Source organism: Rhinolophus sinicus, chromosome 4, assembly GCF_057876585.1.
Source record: "Rhinolophus sinicus isolate RSI-liver-muscle chromosome 4, RSI-T2T, whole genome shotgun sequence".
Classification (NCBI taxonomy): domain Eukaryota; kingdom Metazoa; phylum Chordata; class Mammalia; order Chiroptera; family Rhinolophidae; genus Rhinolophus; species Rhinolophus sinicus.
In genome coordinates, this window is record NC_142504.1 from 72,714,862 (window position 1) to 72,728,122 (window position 13,261).

The 13,261-nt window shown below is 41.3% G+C and overlaps 1 protein-coding gene across 23 annotated transcripts in view; it reads left to right on the forward strand.

Moving 5' to 3' along the window:
- The window catches only part of DLGAP1 (DLG associated protein 1), an 855,894-nt gene that overhangs the window by 828,521 nt on the left and 14,112 nt on the right, over positions 1-13,261 (forward strand). For all 23 annotated transcript variants that reach the window (XM_019755703.3, XM_019755707.3, XM_074340269.2 and 20 more), the window contains one exon: positions 633-1,054. In XM_019755703.3, coding sequence (XP_019611262.1) covers positions 633-1,054 — 422 coding nt within the window. The remainder of the gene's footprint in view (positions 1-632; positions 1,055-13,261) is intronic.

A 13,261-nucleotide genomic window follows, 5' to 3' on the forward strand; every position in this document is an offset into this window, starting at 1 on the left:
AGGGAAATTAAAAGCACAAAGGACAGTATAGGAGAACTCTAGAATTGTGAGCCAATTTTTGCCCCAAAGGCTGTGTACCAAATTACAATAAACCTATATGATCAAGAGACAGTGAATCCTTATCAGAGAAAGGAGTCTTAATTTTAAGAGGAATCTAGCAATTCTTTAGTTTGCTTTCAGGAAGTCTTACTTGGTAAGAGTTGCCACTGGGAAAAAAATGTGATTTTGCAGGATTCACGATAGTCTTGGCTCCTCTCCCCTCATTTCTAACCAAATTATGCATAATAAAATATGATTGAATTGCTCTCTTACCCCTCACCAACGTGAATTTCGGGATTCAAGCTGCCCAGATTTGGGGAGGATGTTGGACATTGGGGATTATACTGGCTTTGAGAGGGCACACATTGTTCCACTTCTAAAAATTTCTCTAGATATGCTTTACTATTAAAAAAAGATGAGAAATTTGTATTCTTTATATTAGAGCCATGGCAATTTATACTCTTGAATCAAGAGCCTACCTCTGCAGACTGAGAAGTTCAGACCCCCTGTAGCCACACCCATGAAAAAAAGTAGACTGTGGTGTTGCTTCAAGAAATATCCTTGAACTAAATCTCCTTTCTCTATTCCCCCAGCTTCCGCAGGTTCACTCGATCCAACAGTGTGACGACAGCAGTGCAGGCCGACCTGGACTTCCACGACAATCTGGAAAACTCGCTGGAGTCTATAGAGGACAATTCGTGCTCCGGACCAATGGCCAGACAGTTCTCCCGCGACGCCAGCACTTCCACTGTCAGCATTCAGGGCTCAGGAAACCATTACCACGCCTGCGCAGCCGACGATGACTTTGATGCGGATTTTGACCCTTCAATTCTGCCTCCCCCGGATCCCTGGATTGACTCGATCACTGAAGACCCTATGGAGGCCGTTCAAAGGTCAGTGTGCCACCGGGACGGCCACTGGTTTCTGAAGCTTCTCCAGGCAGAGCGAGACCGCATGGAAGGGTGGTGTCAGCAGATGGAAAGAGAAGAGCGGGAAAACAACCTGCCGGAAGACAGTAAGTAACGCAGCTGCTCACCTTTGTACACCTGGCACTGGGGTCTGGGCTTCCTTTGTGTCTTTAAACTGGTGGTTTCTCCCCTGCCAGTCGCACTGGTCCATCCCTGCAGTCTAGCCTTACCCCAAACAGAACAGATGAAAGAGCCGGGCGATTCCAGCCGAGAGTCCACACGCCCCTGCGCTGCCCAATAAAAAGAGAACTGCTGGGCAGATGTAACACCCACGCTAACTCTAGGTCTGTGACTTCTAGCTCTAGAACTTTTCCTCTCTGAAAAATACCAACCTCGGCATGGTGGTGACCTCCTCCTATTCCTTGGGTGGTGCCTCTTACCCAAGATATTACTTGAAGGGGTGCTGATTCTCAGGATATTAACAGTAATTCTAACAAGTTTCAAGGTCCACATACACATGTGCATTGGGCATTTACAATGTTTCAGTTTTATTACTTTCATTAACATACAATATTAAAACAAGCCTAATAATGTATAGGCCAGTAGAGGCCTACCCTTATTTACATTCTTACGCCTATTTCCCCTGGCACTTTCTGTCTTACGTTTTAGGGAGGGAAACCTTCAGCCCCTAAATTAATTAACAAAAATTCCAATTTAATGGGTTAAAGTAAATGATAAATAAAATATGATGAATAAATACAATAAATAATGAAATCCTCGCACACCATTATTTTCAAACTTGGCCTTTTAATAACGATGCCTACAAATTGACAAAGAAAAATTACCAGAGTAAGTTTTTTTACCAGAGTACCTCAATTCTGAGGCACATTTTCAACAATTCTGAAATTGGATATGTTAATAGTTTATCATCAATGTGTATTTTAATGTTGTGTGTTTATTTTCCTCTGAAAAACGATCATTAAACGAATGGTGGATCTAACTGATGATATTTTTGAATCAAAGACATTTGGTGGTAGGCATTAAAGTCTGCCTTCATTTTTGTGTGAGAACCACCTAGAAGAGTATTGTCCTGATATGGTTCTTTTAGACCTACTTTTAAAATCAGAATTAACTTTTTATTACAAAAATTTTAAAACACGCACAAAAGTAGAAAGTTTAATACAATAAACCCTATATACCCATCACTCAGTTCAACAATTGGCAAGTCTTATCTTATCTCTGCCCACTTATTGTGGTTTTTGCCAAAGTATCTTAAAGAAAATCTGAGGCATCAAGGAACTTCACTATGTATCTCACACTAATAAGGACTTTTTTTTTTTTACATAACCATCATGCATGGTCATCCTTAACAAAAATAATAATAATAATTTCTGTCACTCCAATAAACTTTAATTTAAAGTAAAAATAATAATAATAATAATAATTTCTTAATAATCAGACCTACAGCCTACTGTAAATCCAATTTAAAAGACTTACTAAGTAAACCAAACTCGTTGTGTTAAGGTGCATTGAGTTTTCCATAAAGGAAGTATTTTTCAATGAAAACTAAGTCTGTAAAATAACAGTTAGCAGGCTGTGGGATATCCTCGCTGTGTTCGCACTCTTGGTCACATCTCTTCTCTGTGCTCCTTCCTCCTGCCTGGCTCCTACTAACTGGCTGACTAGCTTATTTGTTGCCTTTATGAGCGGGTTAGAAAATCCATAAATGGGTTTCTGTAACATTGCTTTTGTTCTTTCATACTATAAGTGCAAACAAATTAGCAGTGGAAAAGTAAATCTCCTTGACACTTGTCCCTAACCGTTGGTGCCACTGCAGGTTCACCTGAGTGTTGATCCACAGCAAAATTAGCTTTTGCCCTTGTAACAGGTGAATGAGGCACCACCCAGAAGCAGTGGGTGGGGATAGATTTCAGTAAGAGAGTCTTAGCAATTGCATCTTATTCTCCTTTACCCCCTGTGGGCATACCCAAATTTTACTAAATTTTCCTAGGAAAAATCAGTGTCACAGGAGCAATGGCCTTTAGTGTGCTGCTCAACAGGACAAGCTATCTTTCAAATTTCAATCCATTAGTTTGGTACTCTTTCTAGCTTCCCAGTTGCCTTCCAATAGGACCCAAGAATGCTGCTCATCTGATGTTTACTTTAATCGGAGGTTTTCTTCTGATCTGAGACTAGATCTACTTCTCTCAACCCAGCTTTATAATGATGTGTGAGGATGGTCATTGTGTAAAGATTTAGGACAATCTTTCTTAAGACTTAAGACTCTGTGAAAATAAATCAATATATTTTGATAAAAAACAAGTATTTGAAAGATGAAAATCTTGTCAGAAAACCTGGTTCTCATCCTGTGTTTGGGATGAAGAGAAGCATGTTTATATTTTGAAATGTACACGACTGTCAAAGTCCCAAAATAATAAACATGAAGGAACTGTCCAGTTGTTCCAGGTTCCAGAATCTTACTTCAGATGTTACTTAAAATACTGATTTATAAATGGAACTTTTAAACCTATTTAATATGAAAAGATTATGTTATAACAAGATTTGGTCTAAAGAATAATAATTTGCTGTCTTTGTACGTGAAGTGGCTACTATCCCGCCATTAATAATTCATGTTTTCTTCAGAGTAGTGGTGAATTTTCTCAGATCTACCTCTTTATTTTACGAGGTTGCTGCCCGAGGTGTAGAGGTGGGGTGGGGATGGTGGTGCTTGGGTCATGGTTGTAGAATGAACGAAGATAACTCAGGGTGGGAGTATTTTTGGTGCTTTGCTTTAAAATACCAGCTGAGTAAATTAGCCTTAGATGGCAAGTACACAATGAAACCTGTTTCACTGGGGAGTTGGTCTCCTTTTGTAGTTTGAAACTTTAATATTTTAATATCAGAGCTCCTTTATCTAATTAAAAAAAATGTATACACACCAGTAAACATAACAGGAGGAGCAGTGAAGCTGTTCTGGTGAGGGCCCAGAGACCTGTTTGCTTAGTTTCTACCACCACCCCCCCATGAAGGTCTCTAACAACCCTCACTTACCCCCCGAAAAATATCCTAGGATTCCTAGAATACAGTTTGAAAGCCAATGGTCTATAGTGAAAAGTCCAAATTATCACTTTTTAAAAATATAACTTCATCGTTTTAGATCAAACTACTAACCCAAAGTTTAGAAATAAATGCCCTTTACACGTGTTTTTCTAAATGTACAAAACTGATTCAAATTAGTAGCATCTATTCATGTAAGCCCAACTAGTTTACAAAATATGGCTCTTCATTTAAGTCTCAGCTTGGGCCTCACCTTCTGAAAGTCTTTGTGGAATGCCTCCCCTCAGGCTGAATTGGGTGTGTCTCTGTAATAGTAGCCTGTACATTTGTCTATCAGGTATTTCCAACATTACTTTATGATAATCTGTGTGTCTTTCTCCTCCACTAAAAAGTGAGCTCTCCGAGGACAGAAATTTTTATGTCATTCATCTTCACTTTTGCTGGCACATAGCAAGGGATCAGTGGCTATGTATTTGAGTCCTCGAAATATTTTGGAAATTCTATTTTACAAAAGTATTTTACCTAACAAAACATTTCTTCCTAAGTAGCTAACACATACTTAATAAATAACTAGCAGTTATTGTTGCCAAAAGATGGAAGCGGCATTCCCTTGTGAGGTGATGAGCCCTTCTCCTCAGAGCAAAGGTTTGGCAGAGACAGAGGAGCACCTGCTACAGAAACAGTAGAAAGGACTGCTGTGTTGGTTGGTTAGCTAGATGGTCTCGTTGAGCCCTGTGTCCCTTCCAGCTCTTAGGATGCAATTCTATTTCTCCAGCACTTCAAGTCTTTTTCTTTCGCGTTCTGGGAAGTACAAAATAGGAGCTCCAATCTACTAGCGTTCCAGAATTCTAAACAGTGCAGAGATAAACTCATATGCCCAGGTCAAAGAGTCGCCAATTTCGAATGAGGCAGATCCGAGGGAGGATCTGACCAGAAAGCCGGAGCAACCCTCCACTGCAAGAAGGGAAAATATAAGCACATGAAAGAATATTTATCTTGTCCTTACAATACCCCTGGCAGTCAGCTAGAGACTTTGACAGGTGTTGTTTTATTTGCCCTCAAAACAGCTGTCTTGCAGTATCTTGTCCAAGGTCACAAAACGCAGAAGTGTCTGATGGAACAGATACAACATGAATAACATTTGACAAGATAATGATACTTTGTGTGTTGCTTGGTGCCTTCCTCTAAAGCTCTCCCTACATATCTCTCCCTGGCTCCTTGGCAACCACAATTCTGTTCTGATAACTGGGCCTGGAGTTGCACAGGGCCTTTGTTTTACTAATTCTCTAAATTAACCTTTTCTTTTTTCATACCAAGTGTGGTGGTAAGGAAGAGAGGCCAATCCTGTTTGACAGGCATAGCCAGTTTCTGAGTAACCAGCTTTAAAATAAATCTGTGGACACCCAGAAAAAACATTTTGATGAATCGGTTAGGCACAGATGTATCTATCTCTTGGCCAAGCCCCTATGTGTTCCTTGGGTCCTATACAAAGAGGGCATCTCTTCCATGTACACGACAAAAGTTGCTCCTTGACAGATCCCTCCCATGAGAGCTAGTCTTCAAAGTCATGAAAACATAAGGAGAATAGAGGGAGAGAAAGGAAGATTCTTACCATACTTGCTTACTTTATTTTGTGGGGGTGGCCACCAGCATTATCCCAATTTTAAAATCTTTTGAAATGTTTGGTGAGTGTACTTAATGGGTCTCTGAATTGTACACTTAAAAAATAGTTTAAATAGATCATATGTATATTTTACCACAATAATAAAGTCTGCAACAGCTGAAGGTGGGTAGAACAAGCCTGCTATCATCATGCTCATAGTTATTCATTATGCTTATAAGAATATAAGGTATTTTGTTAAATGTCTTCCTGAATTCATAATACAGTTGGCCCTTAAGCAATATGGGCTTGAACTCCATGGGTCCACTTATATGATTTTTTTTCAATCAGCACCTGTACTATTTAGGTTAGGAGTTTGAGGATGCGGAGGGCTGATTTTATGCATTGATCTATACCATTTTATACAGGGGACTTCAGCAACTGTGTATTTGGGTATCTGCAGGGGGTCCTGGAACAAGTCCCCCACATATACTGAGAGGACACCTTAAGTGTCAGAGGAGTCAATAAAATATGCAGATTTTCTACTGTGGGGGGTTGGTGGCCCTAATCCTCAAATGTTCAAGGGTATGTCCACGGCAAAGAAGAAGAAAAAGGAGGGGCAGGTGGAGGAAGAGGAGAAGAAGGAGAAGGAGAAGAAAGAAATAGAACCTATCTGCTTAATGGGAATTTAAAGTACAGATTTGGGCTTGGGTGGTTGCAATCATCTTTCTCTGTTAGATAGATGACGAAGAAAGGAGCCATTCAATTTTAAATAATTATTCAGTTATTAATTATTTTATGATGCTGTTATCCTCATTCTGACAGCTGCTTCCTAGGGATACTGTTTTTGGCATTCTCAGGCTGGAAAACACTTTGCCGGTTTACCTGAAACTGGATAAATGTGCACAATGCAGGATAAAATGAAAACAAGCACTTGTAGTCACCTAGTAACCTCAAGCTATCTTTTGAAAAATATAACTATAAATTCTTCGGGTGTGTGGAGCTATTATTTTCCCTGATAAAATAAAAGCAGAGCAAGGACCTTAGTTCTTGTTTTAAACCCTTATCCTTAACAGTCGATAGTAGGTTTTTGGCTCGATAACAAAATAATGAAAATCTGCATTGAGTGAGTTTTCCTCCAAACGGTGGCAGCTGACAGAATGCTTGTTCCCGCAGCACTTGAAGTAAAATGATACAAGCTTTTCTCAGACAATGAAGCCCTTGTGTGAAACAGCTGTCTTGGGGAGATGGCTCAGTGCTTTTGACAGTGGCTTGTATGTTACATAGATACCTCTAGTATTATCTGACCAGGAATGAAACGACCAGATGGAACTGAATGCTTCTAACTACGAATGCTGTCTACCAATGCGGGTGAAAAACATGGGTTCGGGTTTCAATGGCCCTAGGATGAAATACTGGTTAATTGTACTTGGAAATCTATCTTTGCCTCCTGAATTGCGAACAACTTCTATGTGGAATTTTCAAGCTCTATCTGAAACTAACTGATAAACCTAGAGCGTGTGCAGGAGGCGGATCAATTCCACTTTAATTTTGCCAGGTAATAGCATCCAAGTTAGTGAAACTTGGCCTTGAGTCCCCCAGAAGGCTTGTGAGCCTTGGCAGCGAATGTGGGGCTGGTAATGAAACCTGAAATGGCGTTTGCCTGGTTTCAGGTTGAGTTACGGAAGCTGTGCACAGTCATCATTGTGACTGTCTATCGGTGCGATCGCCAGGCTTACTCTGCCAAGTGTCGGCAGTGGTGTGTCTCTGCAGCCTCTGAAACAGTGAGTGGCAGGCAAAGCAGCACTCATGATTTCTACAGTTCATCTGCCTCAAGCCCTGTGTATTTTTCTAAGTGGGGAGAAGTGGGTGCATCCTAGCTACTTTCTGTTTTAGTCTCATCTTACTTTTGAAGTGGCCTTCAAAAGGTCCCTCTCCATCCCCCCGCCCTTACCCCCCAACCCCAACAATTCCCACCCACCCCCCCCCACACACACACACAGGCTACATAGTCTTTTATTTTAAGGTCTGGCCAACCAGAAATTAGTGACCACAGAGGAAGTGGCAGTAATGAAAAGGAAATCGTATATAATGTACCTTATGTTTAACCCTCTAGAATGCTCAGTTCATTTTGCTTTGCATAGCACTGGACACAAAGAGGAAGTTGTTGGTGCCAGAGGACATTATAGAGCTTGCTTTTGTGGGTGTGTTTTACTGGAGGTAGTCTCGAAGCTGAGGAGAGCACTGAGGCATTGAGAGGTGAAGTGATATGGCACGTTGAAGACAGATCCAGCCCTGGAAACACATCTCCTGTTCCCTAGGGCAGTGGTGTTCCCATTATTCCGACTGGATAAGTTCCCATTGTTCCTGCACCGCAGAGAGGCAGAGGTTACAGAGTGAGGGACTGAGTCATGGAGTAAGGTCTCTGATTGTTTTCTCTAACAATAACTGTTTCTGTGGAATATAATTACAGTGAACTTCAAACACAGCCTTTAGTTCTTTTCTTCTATATTACCGAGGGAAATATTGACTAATATTATTTCCTTCAGCTTTCAAAAGCTCAAAAATTGTATTTATCTAGGTGATGCATATGGTGTTATTATTTCAATGCTGATGTAAATTTAAATATGGGTTGAAGCATAACCAACTTTTATGAGTAAGACTCCTGGAGTAAGGACTGGGGGGTGGGGGGAGTTAAATTAGCTGAGTTTTTGAAAACTTGCTCTTTACAAACAAAACAGTAATGTTTATTCCCCCCTCCCCCCTCTTCACCCCCCACATGTTTTAACCCTGTGGAAGCCTTGATTTCAGTCTATGGGAAAATTTCTACTTGAAAATTTTATTGTTTGTTCTAGCCACCACCAAGTTTCCATAAATAAATAAATAAAATAAAATAAAAGCACTCTTGTTAAATGCAGAACAGCCACTGCTGGCTATCGAAATGAAACAGATCCATGTTTTCTATGGAGACCTTTTGTTGACAACAGCTCTGAATCACAACAGTGTTTGAGAAGCAGCTGGGCAGTTTGTTGGAGAAATTCTTTTCCACGAGGACGCACTTGTAAATAAGAATGTCTCTACATGGATAATTCCAACTTGAAATCACACAGATTCAGTCTAACAAATCCATGTGACTTTAAAGTAAGTGAGTGGACCCACTTTTTTTTTTTTTTTTTTGAACTTTTATTTATTTAAGTGTGTTTTTTCAAGGACCCATCAGCTCTAAGTCAAGTAGTTATTTCAATGTAGTTGCGGGGGGGCACAGCTCACATTGGCCCATATGGGGATCCAACCAGCAATCTTGTTGTTAAGAGCATCGCGCTCTAATCAACTGAACTAACTGGCCGCCCTGGACCCACTTTTTAAAAATTCGTTTTTCCTCCTTTACCCATGAAGTCTACCAACATTGAAGAGAGAAAAAAAGCCAGGTGAGTACCAAGAAGTCAAAACTTGAGGATAAGGAGGTTTAATTCACATACAAGCACATTCAACTTATCCCAAATGGCTCGGCTCTTCCAGCCTGAGTCAGCACAGGTAATATTATAAACAGAAAACCAAGAGGAATAATAGTCCAGCAAATACTATATTAGCTAATTAATTAGTCAAGACTGTAACATAAATGTGGTGCTAGACATGTTAAAACTTTAAAGAAACAGAATGCTTAAAGCCTGGAATGTTACAGTTAATTTGTTTTTCTAGTTAACATAAAGTTTGTAGATGAGTCAATTAATTTTGAAACTTATTCCTTCAACAGGGTTCCATGGGCACAGCTTAGGTTATCAAAGGGCTTGTGGTCTGGTTAGAAAGTCAGACATATAAATAGATCCTGCTGGGAAGTATGTGGGAAGGGAAGGGACAGAGCTATGTCTGGGAATTTGAGAAACAATGCAGAGGGAAAGATGAAATGACCAGGTACTGAGCACCAGGGCAGGAGGTATCTCCAGCTCAGTGTTTAGCCTGAGCAAACACTGAGGAAAGAGACAACTTTGGATTTGGGGGCCCAGAACACAGAGGGAATGGACAGAGGGAAGGCTGGACATGTGGGCCTTACCTGCAAGCAATTTAAAGGAGTTTCCCCTTATCCGACAGATGGTAGGGAACCATGGAAAAGTTTGAAGCATGAGGATTACATGAGATAAGAAAACCCTCTAGTTCCCTTAATAAAACCAAACTTCTAAGGTTGGCAAGGGAGAGAGAATATTCATACTGTGGAGGAAGTGATGGAGCCTTGTAGCCCAAGTTGTAATCAACTAGAGGATCCTGCGGGGAACATGGGGAGACAAGAGGTATCAAGCGAGGGCTCAGATATGCTGCTCTGAGGCTTGAGGGGTGGGAAGCACTGCAGTTACAAATTTGAGAAACATAAACCTATTTTACAAAATAGCTGAAACCAGAAAAATGGGTTAAGTTACTCAACAAAAATAAGGGAAGTGGGCTAGGATTGAATTTGTGTTCAACATTTATGAGGTGGAGTGAGGGAAGAAATCCATAAAGAACAAGAAAGATTGGCTGGTCCGATGGTAGTGGGTTATCAGAACTTATTAACGCTAGTGTCACTAAAGTTGGTATACAACCCCCCACTGCTAAATTTGACTGGCTTTAAAAAAAAAAAAGAACAAGAAAGACAGCGTCAGAGCCAGAGCGTGTTGTGAGAGCCAAGGGAGCTGAGTTTCCTTTGTACCAAATGCAGAGAGATCCAGGAAGGTAAGGAGGGTGAGGAGAGAGCCAGCCTACAGGGCCTGGAGGGACATGTGGAGTTGAGGATGCAGAGAGAGCAAAGGCAGTCTACCCTTTGGAGAATCAAGCGTTTAAGGGAATGTATTAGATTGCTAGGGCTGCCATAACCAAGTTCCATGGACTGGCTGGCTTAAACAACAGAAATTTATTTTCTCACAGTTTTGGAGGCTAGAAGTATGAGATCAAGGTGTTGTTTTTTTTCGGAGGCGTCTCCTCTTCACTTACAACTGGTCTTCCCTCTGTGTGTGTCTGTGTCCTGATTTCCTCTTCCTATAAAGACCAGTCATACTAGATTAGGGCCCCCCCCCCCCATATGACCTCATTTTAACTTTTTGAAGGCCCAACCTCCAAATACAGTCACATTCTGAAGTACTGGGGGTTAGGACTTCGGCATATGAGTTTTGGTAGGATACAACTCAGTCCATAACAGGGGAAAATATGGATTTCATATTAGCAAGATGAGATCATGGAATTGGGGAGTATTTTTTCCCCCTTAGAATGAGAGAGACTTGAGGGTGCTTCTAGGCATCTTGAGTACTGCTCTAGCAAAGAGGCAGATCGCTGACAGAGGCAGGGACTCATGGAGCAGTGCTTAAAGCAGCTGGGAGGGACACTGGTAGATGGGAAGAGTGGACGTAGAAAAGTCTTTAGGTGGGGTGGGGTGGGGCAGTTAATGGTCATGGACAGATTACGTTAGGAATGAATGTAAATAACTCTCTCCTGGCACCTGACATCTCTGCTGTTGTCAACAGAACCTGAAGAGTCTGCTGCTTGCCCATCATATAGAATCTCTGCACTCTTCAGCAGTTTAGGGGACTGTGTGTGGGGCAGGTATCAGGAGAAGCAGAACATTGAGAATATTTTGTTCATCTCGTCACCCTCTGTTTTCTTCATCTCATAGGAGGCAAGGTTATTGTTGAATATGAGGGGACAGGTGTTGATTTGCGAGTTAGTAAGAGTCAGGAAAGGAGGGTCAGAGAAAGAGGTAACAAAGAGCATCTCAAAGGACTAATGAACAACAGTGAAAGATCCACTGAGTTTGGAGACCATGGTTTGTAGTGACTCTGAACCACGTGGCAAAACATTATTTGGAACATAGCACAGAATATAGCGCTCCAGGCTTGCAGGATTCCCTGGCATATTCTGCACCCAAAGATGGACCTTGTTTTACAGTAGCAGCTGCTGCTCATGAGGAGGGTTCTGACTCCTCATTTGGCAGTGAGTCTGTTTTCTGCACAAGGCTCCAGCGGGGTGGTCTAAGTGTCCAGCATTGGTTGAGGTCCTGTCTCCTCTCTGTATCTTTGTCACCCAGCAGCCAGTTGGTCACTGTTTTGGCTCTGATAGGTGGAGGGAACTGTTCCGGACTATGCAGAGAGAAAATCTGGGCCCCTGAATAATTGTTATGGATTTCGGAAATAGAGAGAGACCAAAAAAATTATTCACCCACTCCTGGACACTTGTGGAAATCTGCCTTAAAGAGAGCCACGCAAACAGAGGACAGTCAGTCCACACTATTGGGGAGAAAGGTCAGGGTGTGAGGATTACCAGGAGAAATAATTCCCTGTTTTGGATCATTCCACCTTTTAGTTTCCAAGTAAATGCCTAAGAGCTAAAGAATGTTGACAGGATATAGGAGATATCATTCCTGCTACATTCTAACAATTTTCATATATTATTTTATTAAAGAATTTTCAATCCTATGAAGATAGTATTATGATCATTTGACAGATAAAGAAAACAGAGTCTGAAAGTGTGATAAACTCTCCCAAGGTCAGCAGCTGGTAAGTGGTAAAGCTGATCGATCCTGACTCAGATGCCTATGCTCTCTCGGTGTATGTCATCAAATTGCAGTTGATGTGGTAGGACCTGGGGAGCATTTCACCCGCGTGTCCACCACAGAAACCTTCACCACTGGTGGGACAGCCAGACATATTCCTTCATATTCATATGTAATGTCCAGGTTTCAGGGAAGCTATGTTGAGGGTATAAGAATTAAGTCTGTTTTTCTCTGTTTCTGAGGCCTAACATGAAGGCCTGACAATGGTGGAGTTGGGCATAGTCAATAAGAATTGGAAACAGTCAAAGAAAGGTGCTTCTGCCTCTTCAGTTCAAGAGACCTAACTCTTCTTGAAACATGAAAGAATACATATGTTAATTATGCCCTAGGAGTTGAAATACTGATTTTCACTTAGTAAAAAGTCAGGCATTTCCCCCAAGGAAATCGTCTATTTTCACTCTGCTGCCACAACATAATGAAACTCCATGCAGCTTTGTCATGGATTCACTTACAGGGTTAAAAGAAATTGTTCATTCTCTTCACTCATGCCTTTTATACCACTTCTTTGTTCCCAAAATAAAAGTCATGCCCCCCCCACCCCCCCAGGGACAGTGGGAGGGAGCAGGTATGCTCTTTTCTAAATGTCTGGGGTTTTAACTGAATGTAGCCAGGAGATTTTAAATCATAGTTTTCATAAAAGACCGCCACGCCCAAAAAAAGTCTTTCTCTGCTTCTCATTACAATGTATAATCTTTAAAAGAAAAACTAAAATGTGAACCTCACATCTACCGTCTCTTTCAAGTCATCCTCCCTGGTTCCTCCATTCTTTTCACAACTGAAATTTTTTTGTGCAACAATGACTTGGCATAGATATGTTTTGTTTTCCTGACAGAGATCTGCTTGTCCCATGCCCTCCTGTTTCAGGGTTTCACTCCTGGCCTCAATCGTTATCTCCCTACCCTGGGCCTACGAAAGACCATCACTTGGACATTGGAAATGCAAATAGTCCTGGCACTAGTAGGGAATTTCCACTCAAACAACATGATGGCAAAAACCTGGGAGGCAAAAGGGCCATAACTCCACCCCAGATATTTTTGCTCCAAACCCAGGGTTCTTGCCAGACCATGCTGAATGAAGAAAGAT